The sequence below is a fragment of the Microcebus murinus genome, chromosome 8 (genome assembly GCF_040939455.1).
Source record: "Microcebus murinus isolate Inina chromosome 8, M.murinus_Inina_mat1.0, whole genome shotgun sequence".
Lineage (NCBI taxonomy): Eukaryota > Metazoa > Chordata > Mammalia > Primates > Cheirogaleidae > Microcebus > Microcebus murinus.
In genome coordinates, this window is record NC_134111.1 from 23085998 (window position 1) to 23108731 (window position 22734).

The window sequence follows — 22734 nt, forward strand, 5'->3', positions numbered from 1 at the left end:
AACATTGACCCACTTTATAGTACTTGCCATCATGGATCATACTTTTCTATACAGCATTTCGTACTAGAAATGATAAATTGGCAGAAAATATGTACAATTGTTGCATAATGCTATCATATTGCATTCTGACTGCTAAAATTCCAATTCAAAAGTCTCATTATGCTTTACATGTAGATTAAATCATGTCAGTCTTTTAAGTTTTAAATTATTTAATTTTCTTAAAGGAAAAAATATCCATCCATTTTGTATAGCCCTGGGGGTTAGAAAATCATAAGCATTTCTAACTATAAATAACTTAGTATGCATTTGAAATGTAGATTTGTAATTGTAATTAGTATTCCAACCATTTTTATAGATTACAGAGGAGTATTCCCTTTACAATTTTGAAAAAAAGAGAGATCCTATTGAAAATTACCTTCCTTTGGGATGGACTTCAGTTAACATTTAGTTTTCTGAATAATACTCTTCTGATTTTTAATACAACATACTTCCTACTCTTTATAGATATAATAATTTTACAGTATTTTCAGTATCTATGAATATGCTTTTAAGTCATCCTGCTATCACCTGTCTAACTCCTAGCAATTGGCTCATTGATAACGGGCTTATAACTAAAGTATCCATAGCTTATGTATTTTATTCTCCTTTGCCTATTGATTCAGAGATAGAAATCAATGTTTCATAATCAGCCTAGGGAAAAATCTTGAGTTTTATTTTCCAAGAGGTGGGGAGGTCTCAGTCAGTATTATTTAATATTTGTGTCAAAACTTAGAAGATGAATTACATTCCATGCTCATTAAACTAAGGGATGACTAGCTGTTATTGTTAGAAGAGCAAAGGCTTCACATAGCAGAGTAGTTCATAAGGGTAGAAAATCAATTCTTTATACACAAGATAGATTTCAGAAGAATAAATCTAAACTGTCCAGGTAATAAGTAGGTAGATATATAATATGTCACACATATTTTGGTAGTCATATATATTTGTTATTTGAACAGGAGTTTAGAAATTGCCTACTTCAATACTGTCATTGTTTTTCAGATGAGTAAGCTGAGACTCAGAGATATGACATATCTCTCAAGTTAATTGCTCTAGCATTCACATTATACATTAAATTAAGTTGGTAAGAATATATTTATTCAGTCATTTATAATATTGAGATATCAGAATTACAAAAAGATTTAGGAAGAAATGTTAAAACAGTTGTCTTCATCAGTTTTGCCCTAAAGTATTCTTTTTAATGTTGTATTGGCTGGAATTGTTATGGAATTTGGCTTAGAGCAGTGATAAAATTTATAGCTCAGAAGTTCTCCAACCTTACAATCATGACATTTAGTCAATTATAAGGGGCTTCTTGTTAGAAAATGTACCCCTATTGTTACCCACTTTTCCTAGTGAGTGTTGTTATCTAAGAAGAGAGGGGGAAAAACACAGGAAGTCTGGTTTATATGACACTATTCATCACTATTATTAAAAAAGTAAAGGAAGAGTCATATCTTATTCAAACAAGGGTAATCAACAGCTTTAACATTAGATATGAAAGATTCTGTAACATGTTAATGGAGTTAAAAAATAAAAATCTATAAAAGTATATACATTTAAATAAACATAATATTCAAATAAAATATATATGCACATATCTTTCTTATGTATAAGAATAAAAAGTTAATTATCAAACATTGAATGAATTTGGCTCCTGACCTACAATAAATTCTGTTCGCTAGAGAACTATCAATCTTCCCAAGCAGAAAAGTAAATAAAATCAAATAACTTTCTCTGAAAAATTACATCAAAATTAATTAAAAATGTAAGTATTTTTAGCAACTATAAAACCAGGCAAGTAAGTTGTAAATAATATGTAATGTGATAATGTGCAGCACAGAAGAACATCTTAGTGATCATAATTACCAACGCCATCACAATAAACAGAATCTTCATATTGTTATTAATAATAATGATCATCTAAATAGTGCTTCTTATGGGCCGAGGAATATTGAACATTAATGTATACATTATGTATAATTGATGTATGTATATTATTAGTTAGTTATATATGATTATATGCAATTAATTTTAGTATGTAATTAATATACTAATATATTGATTTAATCGCCACTAGAACATCTTGAAAGAGTATGCAGAGAAGCTAAAAGGCTAGTAAGCAACAGGAACAAGATTTAAACTCAGGCACTATAACTCCACAGTATATACTCTTTATTCATTATGAAATGGTACCATAAGAGCAATGTTTTTGCAAAGCAGACTTCTGCTGAAGAGCTAACAAAAGTTAATGGCTGTCATTGTGTTTGAGGGGACAGAAGTAGGCTTAAAAAGCAACTCTGGCATATATGGATTTTTACTCACACTTAATTTAACCTAAACCTGAATTTGAAAGCTAATATAACTTCTTTTAAAATCCAGCTTATTGCTATCTACTATGATAAAATTAAAATATGTTTCAGATTTGCATCAAATAATATTTATGTATTAATAGTTCAAGTCTTTATGGTAGATGCCAGTACAAAAAGTAGTGAGGACTTCCAGATAGGTACCTTTGATTCTTTTTAAATTCAAAGCTTCAGTTACATCCTGCTGTGATAGCACTTGACCCTTTGCTTGTATGAAAACAAACCAGGCCCCACAAAAATAAGTATTTAGGCATTTTCCTCCTAGGTTACTTCACAATATAAAATACACAATAACTTGACATGCCTTAAAACAAAAAGGGATAAGCTACAAACACAAATCTAAACAAATGTTCTTGTTTATTTTTCTCAAAAAGAATAACCATGATAATCAACATGTCTATCATAAGCAAGCAAGCAATATTGCTCTTTTAGATGTTCTCGGAAATATAGTTATCAAGAGTCGGAAGAAACGGTTACACTACTGAGTTGTTCTCTTGCCCTAGAACAGAAGTGTATTTCTCATATTCTTAAAAATGAAACAATTTACCCAGTATTATATTACTTTCTAAATAAAAATACAGTGATGTTTCCCAAGCTCCTATTATGATGAAATATTCTCATGTTCATAACATGTTACAAAGCACTAAGAAATATAAAATGTTCTGCAAATGTTACATACCATTCATTACCATTCTTATACTATATATCTGAGGCAAATACATTAAAATAAAAACATACAATCATGCAACTAATATAAATTATATATAGCTATGAGAATAAATGACTAGGGAAACATTCTATTTCTATATGGGGAGGAATAATTCAATATATTAACTAATTATTATGATTAGATATTGTGATAGATTTTTGTTTAAAAAGCAGAAGTGCTTAAATATTTCAGTGTCATTTTAAATATTCAATGTTATTTACTTCAGATATGCAATATTGTTTACTTACAATCAAGCCACTGTTTGCTTGCCTTTTTTCTCTGCCATGGATCCTTTTGTAGAAAATTCCGCCTGGATTAAACTGAGTACTCCAAATAATCATATCTCTTTGATAATATACATCCATGCCTGTTATTCTTGAATTATGTTCAATATGAGAAATTTGTTGATGATCACCACTGTAGTTGAATGGATATATAAAACCCAGGATATCAGTGTCATTAGCAATGTAGAGAACTTGATCTTCAGAGCCTGGAGATTATTATAATAAAATACAAAAATAAAGTAAATTTCAACTAATGTAAAAGCAATGATTATACTTTTAAATTATCTTGAATTATTATTCTTAATATAGTTCTTCCTCAAACATCAACCAAATTTATATTATCTTTTAGTCTTCATGACTTATGATTTCTGATACCCATTTATCTAAATATTTACAATACTTGTTGATACAGATTTTTCTATCTCAATGTTTTCCTTATAATTAGAAATTAGGTATTTTTAGAAGATGTCCTTTTTATGAAGAGGGAGTACTAATTCATAAGTCTCAATATACTATGTTCTAATGTTTTGATTCTCAACATTTAGATGCTATAATGTATACATTCATCAAGCCTCCAAAGTTTGAGCATTTAGCTTATGCACCTGAGTGATCATTACTTTAGACTAAGAAATAAAAATTAAGATATGAAAAGTCTTCTTCTTCCTGTGTTCATTTATCTTAAATGCTTGCTAACTTTTATTATATAAAGACATCAGTATTGATTACATTGAAGTTCTGTAACCTCTAAATTATCTAGAATCCTGCCAAGTAGAATACTCCACCTTAAAGTATTGACACCTACAATAAAATAGTAATGTCATTTTCATACTGAGAAGTAAAACCCTAAAGCAAATTCTGAAAATATTAATTGAATTATTAACCAAACCCTAAAGATAGATTGAATTGCCTCTATAGTTTCTATAAATAAATAAATAAATATTAAATAATAACAATACCCAGTGGGGTATAGTTCAGCTGTATTGTCTTAACAGCTGTCACTTAGCAAATGTTTACTGTGTGTTAAATACTGTATTAAACCTTTCACAACTTCTCCCCACTTCTTTAAACAAGCAGGGAAAGTAGGTATTAGTATCCCCATTTTACAGATGAGGAACTGAGGCCAAGAGTTTAATGACTTCCCCAAGGTCATGTAGTTTAAAAGGTGCAGTGCTGGGATTCAAATCCAAGTACATCTCACACCATAGCCCATACTTGGTCCCCTTATCATGCTGTTTTACTCTGGTAATAACCATATTATTAACAATGACCAATCATACCCTGTGGCTAACAATATTGAAGTTATAATATTATTTAGCAAAAACATATGAGCATTAAAACCCATACCTACAAATGCCCAACCCATGTATGTCATTTAATCTTTTTAAAAAATGATATTGGTAAGAGGAAGAGGTACAATTTTGAAAGCATTATTTTGCTTTGAAACCTTTAAAATCCTTACTCAAAATTCCATTCTCTTTATAATGCTAACCTTTAACCTTTTATTTTTATGATGGTGTAACAATTACCTGATGGTGTAACAATTTCTTGGAAAAACTTATAGAAGGCCATAAAGAGAGATACTTTATATTCTTTCACATTGGCTTTTAACTTTTATCCCTTTAGACAAGTTGTTTCAAATACAAAGTGATTTTAAGAGGAAACATGTATTTGACAGTGAGTTCTATAAACCATCCCAGATTTGATTAATTAAGAATGATTACTAACTGGCCAATTTAATCAACATTAAAAAAAAGTTATTTATTTTACATTATTAAGAATGAAGCTATTACTAAAACTCAATATAAAACATTTTCCCCCTAAGATGTTGACAACAGAATTGGAAATGCATTTGCAATAATGCTTATAACCTTACCTTTTGCGATGCAGGTGTTATTTCTTTCTTGAAAATTCTGGTCACACACACATTTATATGATCCTTCCACATTTATACATTGTTGGGAACATGTGCCAAACACCAAACATTCATTAAGGTCTAGAAAAGAAAAGCTCAAAATAGCATCATCATACTCCCAATTCACACTCTCATTCTTTCCATGTTTTAAAAAAAGCCAAAATTACTTTTCTTACTTTAACTTCTTGTTCCTGTATCTTTCATTTTTCTTTCAAATCTTAAGTCTTTGACTTACTGTGTTATATTTTTGGGGACATAATTTTTTCACAATAGTTTCACTAAAAAAATTCATCAATTGTTTCTGCACTGCCTATGTTAATTCCTTAAAATACTAAAATATCCATTTTAAACTTCTCTAGTATTTTTATTCACTCAAACGCCTCTCAAGTTTCTCTTTTAAGCCTATTTCTTTGTCCTTTATGCTATTTCTTTGTCCTATATTGCCCTTGCCCCCATTTACATACAGAATTTCTACTTTTCTCTCAAGATTCACCTGAAGTAAAGCCCTCCTTGGTCTCCAACAATGTCCTGGAATGGTGATCCATCCCTACGTTTCTCCACTTTTTGCCCTCCTAGTATTTCTTTCTTACAACATTGCTCATACTATATTTCAGAAATATGGTCATATATTCATATCTCCTATTTGACTGTCATTCTCTTGAGGGCATAAATTATGATGCATTCCTTTCTTATTGCCACATTTCACCCAATGACTGGCAGAGAATGAAGACATGGGTATACCTCAAACACACGTCTGGATTCATATATATGACTATATACCAGGAAGGGCTGTAATGAGGCTATGTGAATTAAACAAACAAAAATCTGTATGCCTAAACAGAAATAAATACATCTAAATCACAAGCATAAATAAATAAATCATATGGAATAGTCTACAGCTTGGCATGTGCCTCTAATTTTAAGAGCTTAAACAAAGCCAGGATTTAGGTTAGGTGATTGTGATGAATTATCTACTTTCTCTCTCTTTTCCTCCACTTCTTTTGCATTTAACCAACATAATTCCTCTGCTCCTTTTATCAATTACAATTGCCTAGTTATATAATAAATCTTTTCCTTGAATTAGGGAACTGAAGGATCAGCACAGTAATAATAACTATCTTTTGTTTAGCACACAATAATGTAAGGGCTCTATGTTATCGATAAGGACTCTCCCAGCAACACTTGTAAGTAACAATACCACGGGTTAAACTCAGATATTCTGATTCTATTTTCTCCACTATAATACCTTGCCTAAGGAGAACTTAAGTATTCTCATGACAACTCCTCTCTGTGTTTGATTAGAATATGGGGAAAAGAGATGCAAAAAGTGTATTTACTTGTTTTTAATGAATATTTTATAGGGATAAAGTAAGATACATCTTATCAGCACTTAACCATCAGAATTACAAAATATACTTCTGATTTTCCCAGCACCTGCAACTGAACTGGGAGTTATTTGTTATTATGGTTTCCCTTTGGTATGAAATCCAAATAGGCAAAAATTTACATGATTTGACAAAATCTCTGCTCCCTCACATGTCCCCATAATGGTCACCATTTTTTCCCTCATCTCTATGATAAGGCCAGGATCAAGAGCTTTTGAAGAGAAAGGAGGAAGCCAACACATGCCTGGTACCCACAGCAGTGCCTAACACTCAGCAATTGTTAATCCTTTTGTACTTCTCTTCTGCCACTTCTTTGATTTTTTTTAAAACTCTTTAGATACTCCAATTGAAGCATCTGAGCTTGAACATCAAATAGCAATTTCTCATGCATTTTTTGAGATATATAAAGGCTACAAACAAATTTAAATTTTTTGATTACAAAATCCATGCAATGTCTTTCCCCTCCTCTATAACAAGTTAAAATTGCTTTCCTTACTATGAAAATGTCATTTATTAAATAAAGATGCCAATTTTGTTAGAGTTCAGAAGTTACTCATTTACACAACAAAAGTGTATGAAAAGAGTGGATGCATAGTAATTTTAAATGAAGACTGTAGCTTGCAGGTTATATTTGCTGTGGAATATAATTAAACAATAAGAAAACTCTGAGAGCAAAACTTCTAATTTTAGTAAGAATCTACAGGAAACAGAGCCCACTATTGATAAAAAAATATTAGAAACTCAAGGCTATTAGAATTAAAATCTGGAATAAATTATATGTATATGTGTACATTTATACACAATTGGTAGCCAGTGTCTGGGAAAAAAAAATACTGTAGTTGTGAGAAATAGTTTGTATTTTACTAAAAGAGAAACTTCTGTTGTCAGCTTTCAATGCTTCCTAGTAGTGGAGGAAAAAAATGTCTTGAATAATCCAAACAAGCATATAACTCAAAATGTACCTAACTATGATATGACTATTCCTCTCCTCCTTTTGAGTGAGTATAATTAATTTATATAAATAATTCCATTTCAATTGACACTTAGTGAAATCATTTTTATCTAAGAATATAATAAAGAAACAGTACAGAAACAAACTAGAAGGTGAAAGAATTTTAGGACTTGAACTTACCCTGGATAAGCCAGACTGTGTAATAGTAGGTTTGGCTCTAATAACAATATCAGATGAATAAGACTACAAATATCAGTCTTATGGGAGAAAATTGCAAGAAGTGCAAATGGGTCTGTATCTCACTGGTCTATAGTTAAAGCTCTGATGTAAATTATATCGACTGACTTACTATGAGATTCTGGCTATCCTACACTCTCATTTTTTAAATGATCTCAAGTTAAAAGAGATTTATTTACATCCTTACTTTGAATTTTTAAAGACACATTATAATAATACTGTTTAAAACATGGTGTTAGGACAAAAGCCCACCATTCTCTAAATGTGAATTACCCATTCCGGTATCACAAATGTCACACTCAAGAGAAATGGGTCATCATAAACATATTCTTTTATGAAGTGAGTCTAATTCTCCAATAGTTCCTGAACCAGCAATTTTGTCATTTGCATTTCAAAACAGAATTGTAACAACAGAATTGAGATTCCGCAGGTCGGAATTTGCCATAGAAAAGCCTTTGTAGCCTCTGTGATGGTTAGCTTAGCTGTACAAACAAACAAGCTCTTGACCCAAGAGACTTTCACTCTTATAAGTGAAATGGTATCCCATAGATACACACCATTTTGATGAAAATCAATCTCCTGTCATCTCACAATTTAGCAGTCTTGGGAGTCTTTTTATAGCCAGAAGATTTAAGAGCAAGCTGTTGAGAAAATGTACTCTACCTTCACATTGTCTGTTTTTCATGTTTCTCTGAAATCCAGGCTTACAGCGACAGAAAACAGATGTTTTTATTTGATTACAATATGCATCATCTCCACATGGATTCACATTATCTTCACAGGTATATGCAGTGGAAGCTAGGATTTAAAAATATAATCAAAACTAATATAATTCTAATTCCTGAAGTGGGAGTTTACCTTTTTAAAAAAACTGAAATGATATTTCTTATTCCATAGATAATTCTTTTATATGGTCTTCTCTCCCTGTAAGCCCTCATTTCTTATAAAAGTATAGAAGTAGAAAAAAACTCAACCTTTTACATTAAATATAGTTTAGACCAAGCTGCCTACAGCTGATATTTGCAGCTGTTGTCAAGCTATACTACTTTCTAAAAGGAAGTTAAGAATCAATGATTCTAATGCCAGGGTATCTTTAAAAAGTTCCCATATGAGTACTATGTCTTTATCTAAGAACCAAAACATTTCCTATTAGATACCTGGAGACTGGGGCATTTATTGCTCCCTTAAACTTAATATTCATGAACTCAATCGGTGGCATTACTTTACTCAAGTGGGTAGTCTAAATCAACAGTTTTAACATTTTTTTTAGTCTGGACACACATATGAGAAGAAACATTTGAGTGTGCAACACGCTCCAATGGTTGGGTCGTAGGCGGTGACACTATTATGACAAAGAGTTACTTATCATTTCCAACATAGTTGTTGCAATTTCATTGTCTTACCTCTCATTCAAGAAAACATTTTAGAATGCATATAAATGAGAGGGACATTATTGTAGGGATAACACTGTATTATCTCTAAGGTACTTAAGCAAATCATAGTTTTGAGAAACATGAGATTTTCATCATCAGAATTGTAACCATTATTAATCTCCACTGATTCAAATATTTTAAAATTAGTTAAAATGCATCAGTGGAATGATACCATGGTTTAGATATATGTGGCCATATCCTCCTGGTAGACGTTGCTTCATCAGTCAATGAGGAACAATTTAGATGCATAAATGAGAAAAAATAAAAGATCCCCAAATAGGAAGTATTTTATGAGTTTTATAAGCAATTTGAATTTAGGATCATGAATTTAATTACTTTTCTTTACTATGGAAAGTGAAACATCAAGAATTAAAGGTGAAATTGTAAGCAAACAGGATTTAATAACTCAAGTATCATAGCACTATAAATAAAATAATAATGTCTTCCATAAGAATAACTAAGCAATAGATAAATTAAAAATTTTTGAATAGTGAATACATTATTAAGATTTTACCATCACCCAACCAAATATTATTGTTTATAAAATTCAAAAATACTAATTTAATATTTGCTGACATCAAAGTTTGTATTTCAATATTGAATTCTCAGATTCAGCTCTGATAAGGATACTCATTACAAAATCAACCTTATCCACCTCACATTTTCTGAAATTAACTTAAGTAATGTTCTAACGTTGCTTTGGCAAGGGCTTAGAAAAGAAGGCATTGCTTAATCATGCTTTGAAGAGCAATCTTTCCATCCAGGAGTAAAGAAAGTTTCAGTCATGTTTAAGCAGAAATTGGACTTGTGTGTCACTGTACTTTGTTTAATAGAAAACAAACTCACGTATTCTGCAGCCTTGTTCATCTGAACCATCTCCACAGTCATCAAGCTGATCACACTGAAGGTCCATGGGAATACATTTTTTATTACTACAAGCAAACTCATCCTTTTTACAAGGCCTTGCTTTGTATGTCAGCTTACCTATGGAGTCATTTAAAAATGATCAGTACTGCACAGACTCAAAACAAATTTACTGAGCACATAATATCATCAAGATTTTACTGAGTACTATAAAACATAGGTCCACATCCCTTATTTGAAGTTCTTGAGGCCAGATGAAAAAAATTCTGAAATTTTTGGATTTTAGAAAAGAGACATTGTATTCACCCTACAGTGAGCAACACCTTATTTCTACAGGAAAATGTCATATTCACTTTAAGTGGGATATTTGGGATTTTTTTAAAGCGATATAAATGTCTCAAATGAGGTCAAGTTTTGTCTTTAAATAATTTTGCTGCATATTTCAGTAAAACCATTTGTGTTAAAGCCTTTTCACATCTAAGAATGGTGAAAAATGGATTGTATACACAGAAAAACAATCTATATAAGCCCCCTCCCTCAAGGAACTATTTTAATAAGGAGCATTTTTAAACCACTATGTTGTTTCTCTCATGTGATTAAAATTTTCTGGAATAAAGCACCTAGTCAGGACTCTGGATAAAGCCACACAATTCTACGAGGCAAATGAAATGTTAATGGATTATTTTTATACCTTGTCAGAAAAGCAAGTGCCTAAAAATAATACCTTTAGACATGCACAGAAAAAATATATTTTTAAAATTTTTGAGCACAAATTATCTCAAGTATTATCTACAAGTATCTCGTAGCAGTTACTGAATTATTTATTAAACAAATTTACCACTACAGTGATCTTCATCTGAGTTGTCCCCGCAGTCATCAATACCATTGCACATTTGTTCGGACTGTAGGCAAATTCTGTCATTTCTGCATCTGTGAGGTCTTGTGGGTGGGCACAGAAATTTGACTGAAATAAAATAGAGAAAGAAAGGCAGCTCTTTTGGGTGCACTGACTTATGAATAACATACTTCCTTTGTCTTTCTTTTTTTGTTCTTTTAAAATCCATTATCTAGCTTTTCTAAATATATTCTGTTGTGAAAATTGCCTACCTACAGATACTAGAAAACTGTGTGATCATGGAAGCTTATGATCTTAGTTATTTTGATCTTAGTTATTTGTATTAACTACATAAAAGAGTGCACAGCTGAGGATCTTAAATGAAGTAAGAAAGAGCCAAACTTCACGATCTCATTTCCAGATGCGTTATCTTAGCTGACTGCACTTGGTGTACCAAATTAATTTATGCCCACAATTTATACAACATGGCAGGACACTTAGCTATCTCAAAGGGAAATCAAACACAGCATAGAGCTTGAGCAAGCATATGTTACAGGCCCCAAATTGAAAGTAGGTCATTCAGTGGAAACAAAAAAAAAATTCCAATAATATTATAGCTGGGTGTCTTATTTTCTGTAAACAAAAGTTCAGATATGTATTTGAGTGATTTTGGTTATTCATTTTTAATGTGCGTCTCTGTGTGTGTACATGAGACTTAAAGAGACAGCAATGAAAGTCAGAAAAGGTTACATTTGACCCTTCTATTACTCTCTTATCTGAAGCCTTCCACCCCTAAAACAGGAAACATCTATAATTATTGTTCATCCTTACATGTGGAATTCTCCAGAGCTTTGTCCTTGGTCCTCTGATGTTCTCACTCTTGAATTCTTTGCTTAGATATTCCCATTCATGCTCATTGATTAACTTACCACTACACCCTGAAGACTATGAATTCTATATATAGTGCAAGCATCTCACAAGTGATTACAGGATATCCCCTCAGGAATTTCAAATTTAACAAGTTTACTGCTCAATTCTTTGTCATTTTCCCCAACCTTCTTCTCCAAATCATTAGTTTTGTGTTATTTATTTCCGTAGTTCAGTTAGTGGCATATCATAGACAGAAGTCTAGGATTATTCTCAATGCATTCCTCTCATTGACCATCAACTCTGAGTAGCACCAAGTACTGTTAACATTTTCCCCAAACTTCTGTCCAACCTTACCAGTGACAATCACAATAGCTCAGCTCTTCATTATCTCCCACAGAGAGATATCCTAAATATCTCTGCTTTTACTTCCTTTCTTCAGATCCTCAAATATCCACTAGAATAATCAATCTAACACATTCATCTGATCATAACTTCTATATTATCCATTGACTTAAGAATACAATTTAAGATACTATGCCTAATAGATTTGTCATTATCTTGTCCACACCCCTCCTACAGACTAATCCCTTGGCTCTCTTAATATTCTAGCAGTGCTACTGCATTACAGCTCCTTAAATATGCCACACTACATGCCTGACCTCCCTGCTTTAATTGAAACCTGATTCTTTTCCCAAGTATAACTCCCTCTTCTTTAGGTTTTTTTTTAGGAATGTCTCTTAATTTGCTTAAGCCTCATATTATCTATGCTGAAAACATCCTAGATTTCTATCACAGCTTCCAGAACTTTATTACCATATCTTCACATTCTGTTTTTTAAATAAAACCAAATACTGTTATTTTGAGGGCTAATCACTTGATGATATTGCCATCTCACTGTTATTTTGTTATCAACCTCATAAACATTACCTCCTCTCAAAGACACTGAAGATTGTAGCACCTACAGTCATAGATTGTTTTTTCTCCATTCAAATTCATTCCAGCATCTTAGATGAGTTCAACATTCACATGAACAAACCAACCAATAACTGGGCTTCTTAGCCTTTGAGTTTCTAATACTCAATGTTCTTTTACTATAATCCACCTAGGCCATCATCATTCTACTCAACATCAAGTAGATGTTGGTGGATTTCAATAAATTTCTCTTTTTGATTTAGCCAGTGGCAGTCTTTGTTACTTGCAAATATGAACACTAACTGATGCAAATGGTTGCAGGGTGGATTTGTTATTTCTTACAATTACTTTATTTATAAAACCACTATTTATTTATTTGTAAAACCACTTAAATGTGTGCCAAATTTTGACCACAATCTCCTATCTTTTAAAAAGATTTTAAGTTCAATCAGTATCATTATCTCCCTTCTTCAGCTTTATCTGAAACTCTAGCCATTGATACATCTACCATTTCCCTATTCGCCAGTGATTTTCTGTTGCTACTTCCCTTTCTACTGATATTTATTGGTAACCTATAATATGTTGGACACTGTTATAAATACTAAGTGAGTTTATTAACTCACTTTCTTTCTAATAACCTGGATTCTTGGCTCCTTTTCTCTTTTTCATCTTAGTTATCTTACAAAACTCTAAACTTAGATGAACAAATCCATCTGTTCTCTCAATATATGCAGCTGGGAAGCCAGAAATGTTGCAGATGATTATACTACAAAGCCAACTGATACCATAAGGTATGAATATTTATCAATGGTACTTGGAAAACATATATATTTATATATCTCCATATCACCTTCCTACCTTTTACAATAATGATTCAAATCTGTATTCCTTCCAAACCTCCCTACATCAAACTTCTACCTTCTATATATGAACATGCTTCCTACTGCACTAATAAGAGGTACAAATAAAAATATGGGAAATCCTTAACATCTTAGTAAACAATTGAGATTTACCTATATCTACACAAAATCTATCAAATCTTCAATATTTTTAATAACAGATATAGGAAAATAATTTACTCCTATCTAATTTAATCCCATTACTCCTATCTAAAAGTAATTTTTCCACTAGCTTATGAACTCATTTTCCCCATTTTCCTCTGCCTTCTCAAGAACCATCCTACCTTTCATGAAACATGTTATGACATTGGTGTTTTGGCTGCTACATTCTTGTTTTTTACTATATCCTTTGTCATCATTTACCTGAGTCTCTTCTGGAAGTTCATATTCATTTGGATGTTTGGCATCACTCAAATATTCTTTTGTAATTCCCCTTTTTGTCCTATGTTTTTCTCCCACCTAACATAATCTTAAAAATGTCATTGTATTTATCACTACATTTTATGCTGTTAAATTTATATCTGTAGACACGCTCTTTTCTTTAAGCTTGAGGACCAAATATCTAATGCCTACTTGAAATCTCTACTGAATGTCTCCTCAAATGTATCCTAAACCAGTCTTCTAATCTTTACTTGCAAAACTGTTTTTCTTCCTAAGTTCCCCTTCTATTCAAATGTATAATCAAAAATAACCTACAAATTATATTTTACCAGTTTGTCTCTCCTCCCATATCTAATCCATTGTTTAATCTAACTTATTTTGCTTTTTACATCACTTTCAAATCTGTCTATATTTTGCTATCATGTGCTGTCCTGTCACCATCTCAATCCAAGCTACTATATAGCTTGCCTAAAGTACCACAATACTGTTAATTACTCTTAACCCTTCCATCCAATATTCATAAAATATAAATTTGACCATGTACCTCTTTGGCTTGAAACTCTAGTATTTCCAATTGCTTTCAGGCTAAACTATAAACCCCTACAAAAGCTCTTCAAGAGACAGGTGCAGTGGCTCATGCTTATAATCCTAGCACTTTGGGAGGCTGAGGCAGGAAGAACGATTGAGGCCAGGAGTTCAAGACCAGCATGAACAAGAAGAGCAAGACACCATCACTACAAAAAAAATAGAAAGTTAGCTGGGCCTGGTCATTCACACTTGTAGTTCCAGCTACTGGGAAGGCTGAGATAGGAAGTTCGCTGAGCCCAAGAGTTTGAGGTAGCAGTGCCCTATGATAATGGTACTACACTCTCCTATAATGATGCCACTGCACTCTAGCCAGGGCAAGAGAGTGAGACTCTTTCTCAAAAAAAAGCTAGTCAAGGTTCCAGATCACTTTCCATTTATAGTAGTTTCAATTTACAATCAGTTTATCTCAATGTAATGTGCTAAATTAAGAAGGATCTATACCTACTTTGCTTTTTACTCTCCAAGAATATGGATCTTTCAGTTCCCATCTGTAAGCCATGGTCTGCTGAGTCTCAGGGCCTTTACGCATCTTATTTCCTTTGTCCACAATATTGTAGCACACTTCACCCTCACCTCCACCTCCACCTCCTTTTCACCTTCTCAGCAGCCATACATTTCCCAGAAACAAACTCAGATGCTTAATAAAGTCTTTCTGTTTGATGTTTTTATAAATTACCATACTTTTTCTATACAGCATGTAACATACTTTGTAATTATTTAATATATAGTTCTGTTAGTATTAGTATCCATATTCTACTAGATTCTAAGCTCTGTGGGCTCAGGGTCCATGTCTGTCTTCATCAGGATTACATCACAAAAACTAATCACACTCTCTTGCTTAACAAGTACTTTATTGATAAATGAATGATACTCTTTCCCATGCTATTCACTTTGCCTGTGGTGTCTGTTAGTATAGATTCCTCAAAACCGTAGCTTTCTGAATTGCCCTTTAGGCAGAGTTTATCTTATTCCTCTCTGCCTTGTCTGTACCTTTTAATCGATTCTATCATTACTTGAAATACAATGTAAGAAATTATTATTATTTGTCCAACCAAAATAAGATATCTTTGTCAAAAAGAACCATTTCTATTCCAATTACTTTGCATAGTTTCTGGAGTATAATAGCTTATGTGAAAATATTGATACTACTTGTGGAGAGAAATGTAAGAATGTTGAGAAGGTCAAGCAGGATTTTGTAATTTTTCTAGCTGTGCTGTGTAGGATGTTCCTGAGAATCACTTCCTGGCCCTGGAAGTGGTCTAGGCAGTGTGACTCTGCAGCCCGACACTCTTAGTTAATGACCAAACATTTCCTAGTCCATTTACTGGTTTTATGGCCAGAGAAAATAGAGAATGGAAAAAAAAAACTATAAAAATAATAGGTTCTGAATTGATATTGGTAGATAAGCTTTCATATCTTTTTATATGTTATGATTCAGAAACAATAAAATCTCTGATGATTCTCTAGAGTCCATTTTTAAGATTATGTAAAGAAAACCAAAATTGAGACTTAGTTGCATCACTCAGTTGTATCTATAGAAAAAATTCTCCAAAGTTTTTGCTTTTTTCAACTTTTAAATACTTTTAAAAATGAAGCTACCAGGAGTAGGGAGAAGGGAATGAGTAAATCCACACCTAACGGATGCAGTGCATGCTGTCTGGGGGATGGGCATGCTTGTGGAGGGGTTCAAACGCATTTGTATCCCCATGATACTCTGAAATTAAAATAAATAAATAAATAAAGCTACCTCCTTGTATTTTTTTCCAACTCTAACATCGGTAGTAAAATGTGCTCCTCTATATCTAAATATTTTCTTAACTTGATGCAACAAATAGAACAAAAAGGTTAAGTGCATACACTGATACCCTGTTTTTTAAATTTATCTGATGTTCTATTTAGTTATATCTGAAGTGATAGTATCTTCCTTTAAATTAAAGATGCAACTACATTTATTGCTGAGATTAGATAAAAAGTATGAGAAGAAGAGCCAAAAAAAGGTTTATAAAAACATAAAAAATCCTATATTTTGTTGATCTCAAATTGGATATTTATGCTTGTTGCTTGCACAACTGTACACCTGACAAATATATATCCCTTTTCTGAAGAACTTCAGTACTGGGTGACTTGTAGAACTATTTAATTTTATCATTCACAATTCATTTTTTTTTTCCATTTACTTATCTGTCAAAAATTTTTTTTCTCCTAAAACACCAATTTGGTATGAAGCCAAGTTTTTTACATGAAACTTAATTCAAAAGGTCAGCTACTCTAAATCCTCCCAGACAGACCATAATCTATCTTTTGAATAGTGTAGTCATGTGCAAGTTGAGATTTGGAAAGGCTTTCTATAAAGTCATAAACTTTGAACAGGGTAATTTCTTTGTTACCTGAACAAAAGCTGTATCTATGATTATACTTCATGTACCTAACCCCAGGACAATAGAATTTGCAGTTCACCTCACCACTTCATTGATTCGTGCTGGTGCATTAGATCGGGAGATGAGAGTATGATCTAGAACCACATGAAATGCCATACCACACATATCAGGGGCTTCATCAGAGTTGTCTCCACAGTCGTCTTCTCCATCACACACCCAGAAATGTAGTTTGCAAAGGGAATTATTGCAAAGGAACTCATCGGCCCTACATATATTTCCTCCTTTTTTTAAAAACAAAAAGAGACAGATAAATTGAGCATAATCAATTTCAGTAAGCAGGACACATATTCCTCTAATTCTTATACACAGTATCTAGTAACTTGCTCCCTTGTATTTATTCCCTTCATAATAGTAGGAATAGGTAATATCCATTTTGTTTAGAAAAGGTATTCCCTAAATGGTGCTGGGTAAATTGGACGGCCACATGTAGAAGACTGAAACAGGATCTGCATCTCTCAACTCTCACAAAACTCAACTCACAGTGGATAATAGACTTAAACCTAAGGCATGAAACCATAAGAATTCTAGAAGAAAATATTGAAAAAACTCTTATAGACATTGGCTTAGGCAAAGAATTTATGAAGAAAACCCAAAAGTAATGACAGCAACAACAAAAGTAAATATGTGGGATCTGATCAAATTAAACAGCTTCTGCACAGCCAAGGAAACTATCATTACAGTGAATTGACAACCTACAGAATGGGAGAAAATATTTACATGCTATAGATCCAATAAAAGAGTGATAACTAGAATCTATGTAGAATTCAGGAAAATCAGCAAGAAAATATCAAAAACCCCATTAAAAAGTTGGCAAAGGACATTAACAGAAACTTCAAAAGGAATAGACTTATGGCCAAGAAACATATGAAAAAATGCTCAACATTTCTGATCATCAGGGAAATGCAAACCAAAACCACAATGAGATACCACTTAACTTCAGTGAGAATGGCTTTTATCAAAAAGTCCCGAAACAACAAATGCTGGCATGGGTATGGAGAGATAGGAACATTTATACACTGCTGGTGGGACTGCAAACTAGTACAACTTCTATGGAAAGTACTATGGAGATAACTCAAAGAAGTAAAAGTATAACTACCATTTGATCCAGCAATCCTACTCCTGGGTATCTACCCAAAGGGAAAAAAGATATTCTATAAAAATGACATCTGCACTAGAATGTGTATAGCAGCACAATTCATAATTGCAAAGATGTGGAAACAGCCCAAGTGCACATCAATACATGAGTGGATTAATAAAATGTGGTATATGTATACCTTGGAGTTCTATTCAGCCATAAAAAATGGTGAACTACCTATCGTATTATCCTGGATGAAGCTGGAGCCCATTCTTCTAAGGGAAGTATCACAAGAATGGAAAACCAAACACCACATGTACTCACAATTAAATTAGTACTAATTGATCAACACTAATGTGCATATATGAGAAGTAACATTCATAGGGTGTCAGGCAGGTGGGAGGGGGAAGAGGGAATGGGTAAATTCACACCTAACGGATGTGGTGTGTGCTGTCTGAGGGGTGGGCATGCTTGTAGCTCTGACTCGGGCCATACAAAGGCAATTTATGTTACCAAAGCGTTTGTGCCCCCATAATACTTTGAAATTAAAAAAAAAGATATTCATGGTTTACATTTCAAGACATTCTAATATGCCCATATATACTCATATTTTCTTTAGAATATATTGAGAAGATGGCATAAGAACGTTCTTAAAAATATAAATTATCTTCTATTTCACATAATTTTTATGTCTCCGAATGTTAAGAAATTTAGATTTTTAAATGTTTTAATTTTTATTATTAAAATTTGTGCTTTTCTGGAAAGAAATATACTTCTAGTTATTAGCTAATTCAGCTATGTGTGTAATACTAATAAAATGAATCACTGAAAACTTAGAATACCTTGTAAAAAGTTTTTTGCAGTCACAAAGAAACAATTAATTTGTAACAGCAATAGGAATTTGGCCATATCATATAATATTTCAGTTTTTATTATTAAAATTGTGTAATAAGACATCCTATTTTGGGAGAATTTTTTTAAATGTTTTCATTTTTTTTCTCTTTAAAAAAATAAATAAAAAGCATCAGGAATACAGAATTATTTTTATGTAAAATTGCTATGTACATCTACCACAAGTGAAGGACCCAATGAACTAATAAATTTGAGTCATATGTCTAGAGATGAAGCAATATGCAATGGGACTACAATGATTGGGGAGTTGGGAACTGTGGGTTCTTGAGTTTCTTTGGACAAGTCTGTTAATTTCTCTGAGACTCAATGTCCTTATATGTTAAAAAAGAGGTATGGTTAAAATGATTTATAGTTCATATTTGATAGAAGCACCTGGGAAAACAACACAAAGATGAGAATTTAAAATTAAGATAAATACAATTGCTCTCAAAGTATTATACTACCTATTTAAACCTCATACATAAGATTAAATATATGGCTCCAGAACTGGCTAGACTTGACTAGCTGAAGCCATTAAGGTATTTAAAAATGGACACCTTCATTAGAGCATGGAGCTGGGGAGTGCTACTAGTCACAGTGCTACTTGCAAGCACAGAAAATACCTAGAAATAGTCATTGTTCATCTTGTGGATACACATTGGAGGAAATAATGTACTTAAGCTTGTGAAGGTCAAATAATTCTTTTTGCTGAGTTTTGACTTGCTATGCAAATCTCTGATAACTCACTCCCAGTAAGCAAGAGGTTTAACTTAAGAAATGACAAAATCAGTTTTGGGTTTTAGAATCAAAATACTAGCTGCGGTATAGGGAATTTAGAAATGAAGATGGAGGCAGTAAAGCCAAGACTGGAGAAGAAAGACCAATTTGAAGAAAGGCTGTGGCAATCCATAAAATAACAGATGGTGACGTCTAGCAGGATAGTGGATGAGTATGTCTGAAGTGTAGGATAGGTTTCTGAACTCTAAATCTGCATCTGGGAGTGTTCAGAATATGGTTATTATTTGAAGTTTAAAAGAGAACACAGAAGAAAACAGGTTGAATAGATAAAGAGGAATCTACAAAAGAAAAAAAGTAAACAAAGTGATGGGAGAAATATATGGAAAGAGTAATATCAGACAATTTATGGGGAAAGTGTTCTAAGTAGAATGTTAACATTTAAAAATGCTAAAGGGTAACTTTAGTGAAGTGGTGGTGGGTTTAGTGAAATTGTTTTAGTTGGTTATTGAATAAGATGAAGAAAGAAGATGTCGTGAATGTAGACATCACTTTCCAGAAGTTTGATCATAAAGGGAAGGAAGAGACAAGAAAAATTCAAGTGGTAAATGAGCCTCGTTGCTTGTGTGGGTGAAAACAGATGTCTGAACCCATTTAAATGCTTCTGGGAATAATTCAGTAGACAATACAGAACGGAGAAAGGGTAATTGATATAACGAGTTTCTTGAGAATCCAGAGAGTGTTGGGGGGTTTGAGATCCAGAACAAAATAAAAAGAATACACTTAGACTGGAAGTGAGACTAGTTTTCTATTTTGAGAGGAAGGAAAGGGATAAGCATCAACATAGCTACAGGTAAGTTTCTTAATTAGGGCCCAGATGTTGAAAAAAGCTCATGAATTTTATTACTGCTGTGAAGTTTAAGGTGAGGTAATTAACTAAGAGAGGGAGAGAGAGGAAGACAGAGACACGAGGTGGCTTGGTGACAGATTTCAGAAAGTCAACTTTTTAAAAACCTGATATGGTAATGGTAGAGTGACATGATTAGGAAAATAAAGGTAGATTGCTTAGAATTTTGAGTAATAGTTAAAGCTCAGGCTGAGAATTTACAGTGATATTTATCTGAACAGTGATACAATTATCTGCAAAAATGCTTATCAGAACTGATCTTGGCATCTCTGAGAACCAACGAACTCTAAGCTATAGAAAAAGGCAGTCCTGGTGCATTAATCAAAATGAATATGAGTAAGTGAGACTTTAAAGTCCAACGTTTGTCATTGGGGTGCCCCTTTCTTTAAAATTTCTGCAATGCCAAGTTCTAAACTACTATAATTCTAAATTTCATCTCAATTACCAAAACCCATGCAACAAACTATAGTACCATTTAACAACTCTCTCACCCTAAAAACAATAAAAAATAGCATGTTTAGTTATGAGTACCAAAGAAATTAAAGATATGAATATGAGTATGAGGTGAGTATTGCCCTAATTCAAAATCAAAATCCACAGAATATGAAGGAGAGTTGTGTTTTTTCAGAATAAAGATTCTAATGACTAAACCTCATTGCATGCTCTACTTTACAATGGATTAAACTCAAACAGAATTTATGAACTCTTGACATCCTCTGATTATTTTCAAAAACTCTAATTGTAGCACATACATCAGTCTCGTTAAAAGGAAAAATGAGTTCCCTAATGTATTTCATTAGATTTTTGTAATTTTCCCCATAAGAGTGTTGGACATGCCACTGTTTTTACTAACAAAAAGAGAAATATAAATGAAATCATAATTGTAACATAAAGACAAAGGTTTTGTGATAACCTACTAAAGACTTCATGTTGTACTATAAAGAATTTGCATGGGCAATATGTTACCTTAACACTTGTACCCCCATAATATGCTAAAATAAAAAATAAAATTAAAAATTAAAAAATTTAAAGAATAAAAAAGAATTTGCATTTCAAAAAATGCATCATGAGGTTCCATGACATTTGAGTCTCACTTAAATGGCCTGTTTTTGAAATGGCATAAAGCATACATAAACAACAACAAAAATGTATATTTTAAAGAAATTGTCTGGATCAATTCCAGTTTCCTAGTCATGTTCTTGATCATATCAATAGGAGGTTATTAAAAAATAGAAAAGTATATATTAATTAACAATACCATATCTGAATTATAACTGAACCATTGGAAGGTTCATAGAAATCTGGTCAAGTGCATCATCACCAAAAATAAGCATTTTAATTTGGGTTCTCATCTTAATTTGAGTTGAAAAAAGTTTTAATATATTATAATATTTAATAATTTACATAAATATCTTACACATTTTTGAGCTGAAAATTACTAAAAAGAATACCTCCCAATCTTTTCCACTAAAATTGTATAAAGGTAAAATTTGGAAGCTCAGACCAGAAGCAGCATAAAATTTCCTTGAGGCCCTATGTTTTACCTTTAAAAATGTGAATGCTGCTTTTAATGCCACAGTATTTTGGAGTTTGGTCTTTTAAAGTAAACTAGTAAAAATGATTCACTGGAAAAATGTGCCATGCTTATCCTGAAGATCTCTTATGTTCCAGTTCCCAATACTTAGCTCCTATTAGCTCACATGTCCAAATTTGATATGAATGGAAGTAAGATTTACTAGAAAAGATGTTTACTATGACAATCAATTTCCTTAATGCCTTAAAACACCTTTATTCAATACCTAAGCCACTTCTTGTGAGTAAATTAAATACTAACTAGAAATCTGAACTTGGTCATGCCTTAAGGTACATCCATACAGGATCAAATATTTTAACTTGCAAGATATTTCACTGGAACTTAGCTACCTAGCAGCAAAGAAGCCCCCCCAAAATTGGAAGTGTGAGTGGCGAGGAGACAGGGACTCTATCACATTTGTAAATTATTATATTAAAGGCCCTCAA

General features: G+C 32.4%; 1 protein-coding gene across 2 annotated transcripts in view; it reads right to left on the minus strand.

Moving 5' to 3' along the window:
* Positions 1–22734, minus strand: part of LRP1B (LDL receptor related protein 1B) — a 1745675-nt gene that overhangs the window by 112798 nt on the left and 1610143 nt on the right. For both annotated transcript variants that reach the window (XM_020288518.2, XM_076005497.1), the window contains exons 72-77: positions 17206–17328; positions 11023–11148; positions 10167–10304; positions 8551–8685; positions 5275–5394; positions 3366–3607 (exon numbers count right to left, since the gene is read on the minus strand). In XM_020288518.2, coding sequence (XP_020144107.2) covers positions 3366–3607; positions 5275–5394; positions 8551–8685; positions 10167–10304; positions 11023–11148; positions 17206–17328 — 884 coding nt within the window. The remainder of the gene's footprint in view (positions 1–3365; positions 3608–5274; positions 5395–8550; positions 8686–10166; positions 10305–11022; positions 11149–17205; positions 17329–22734) is intronic.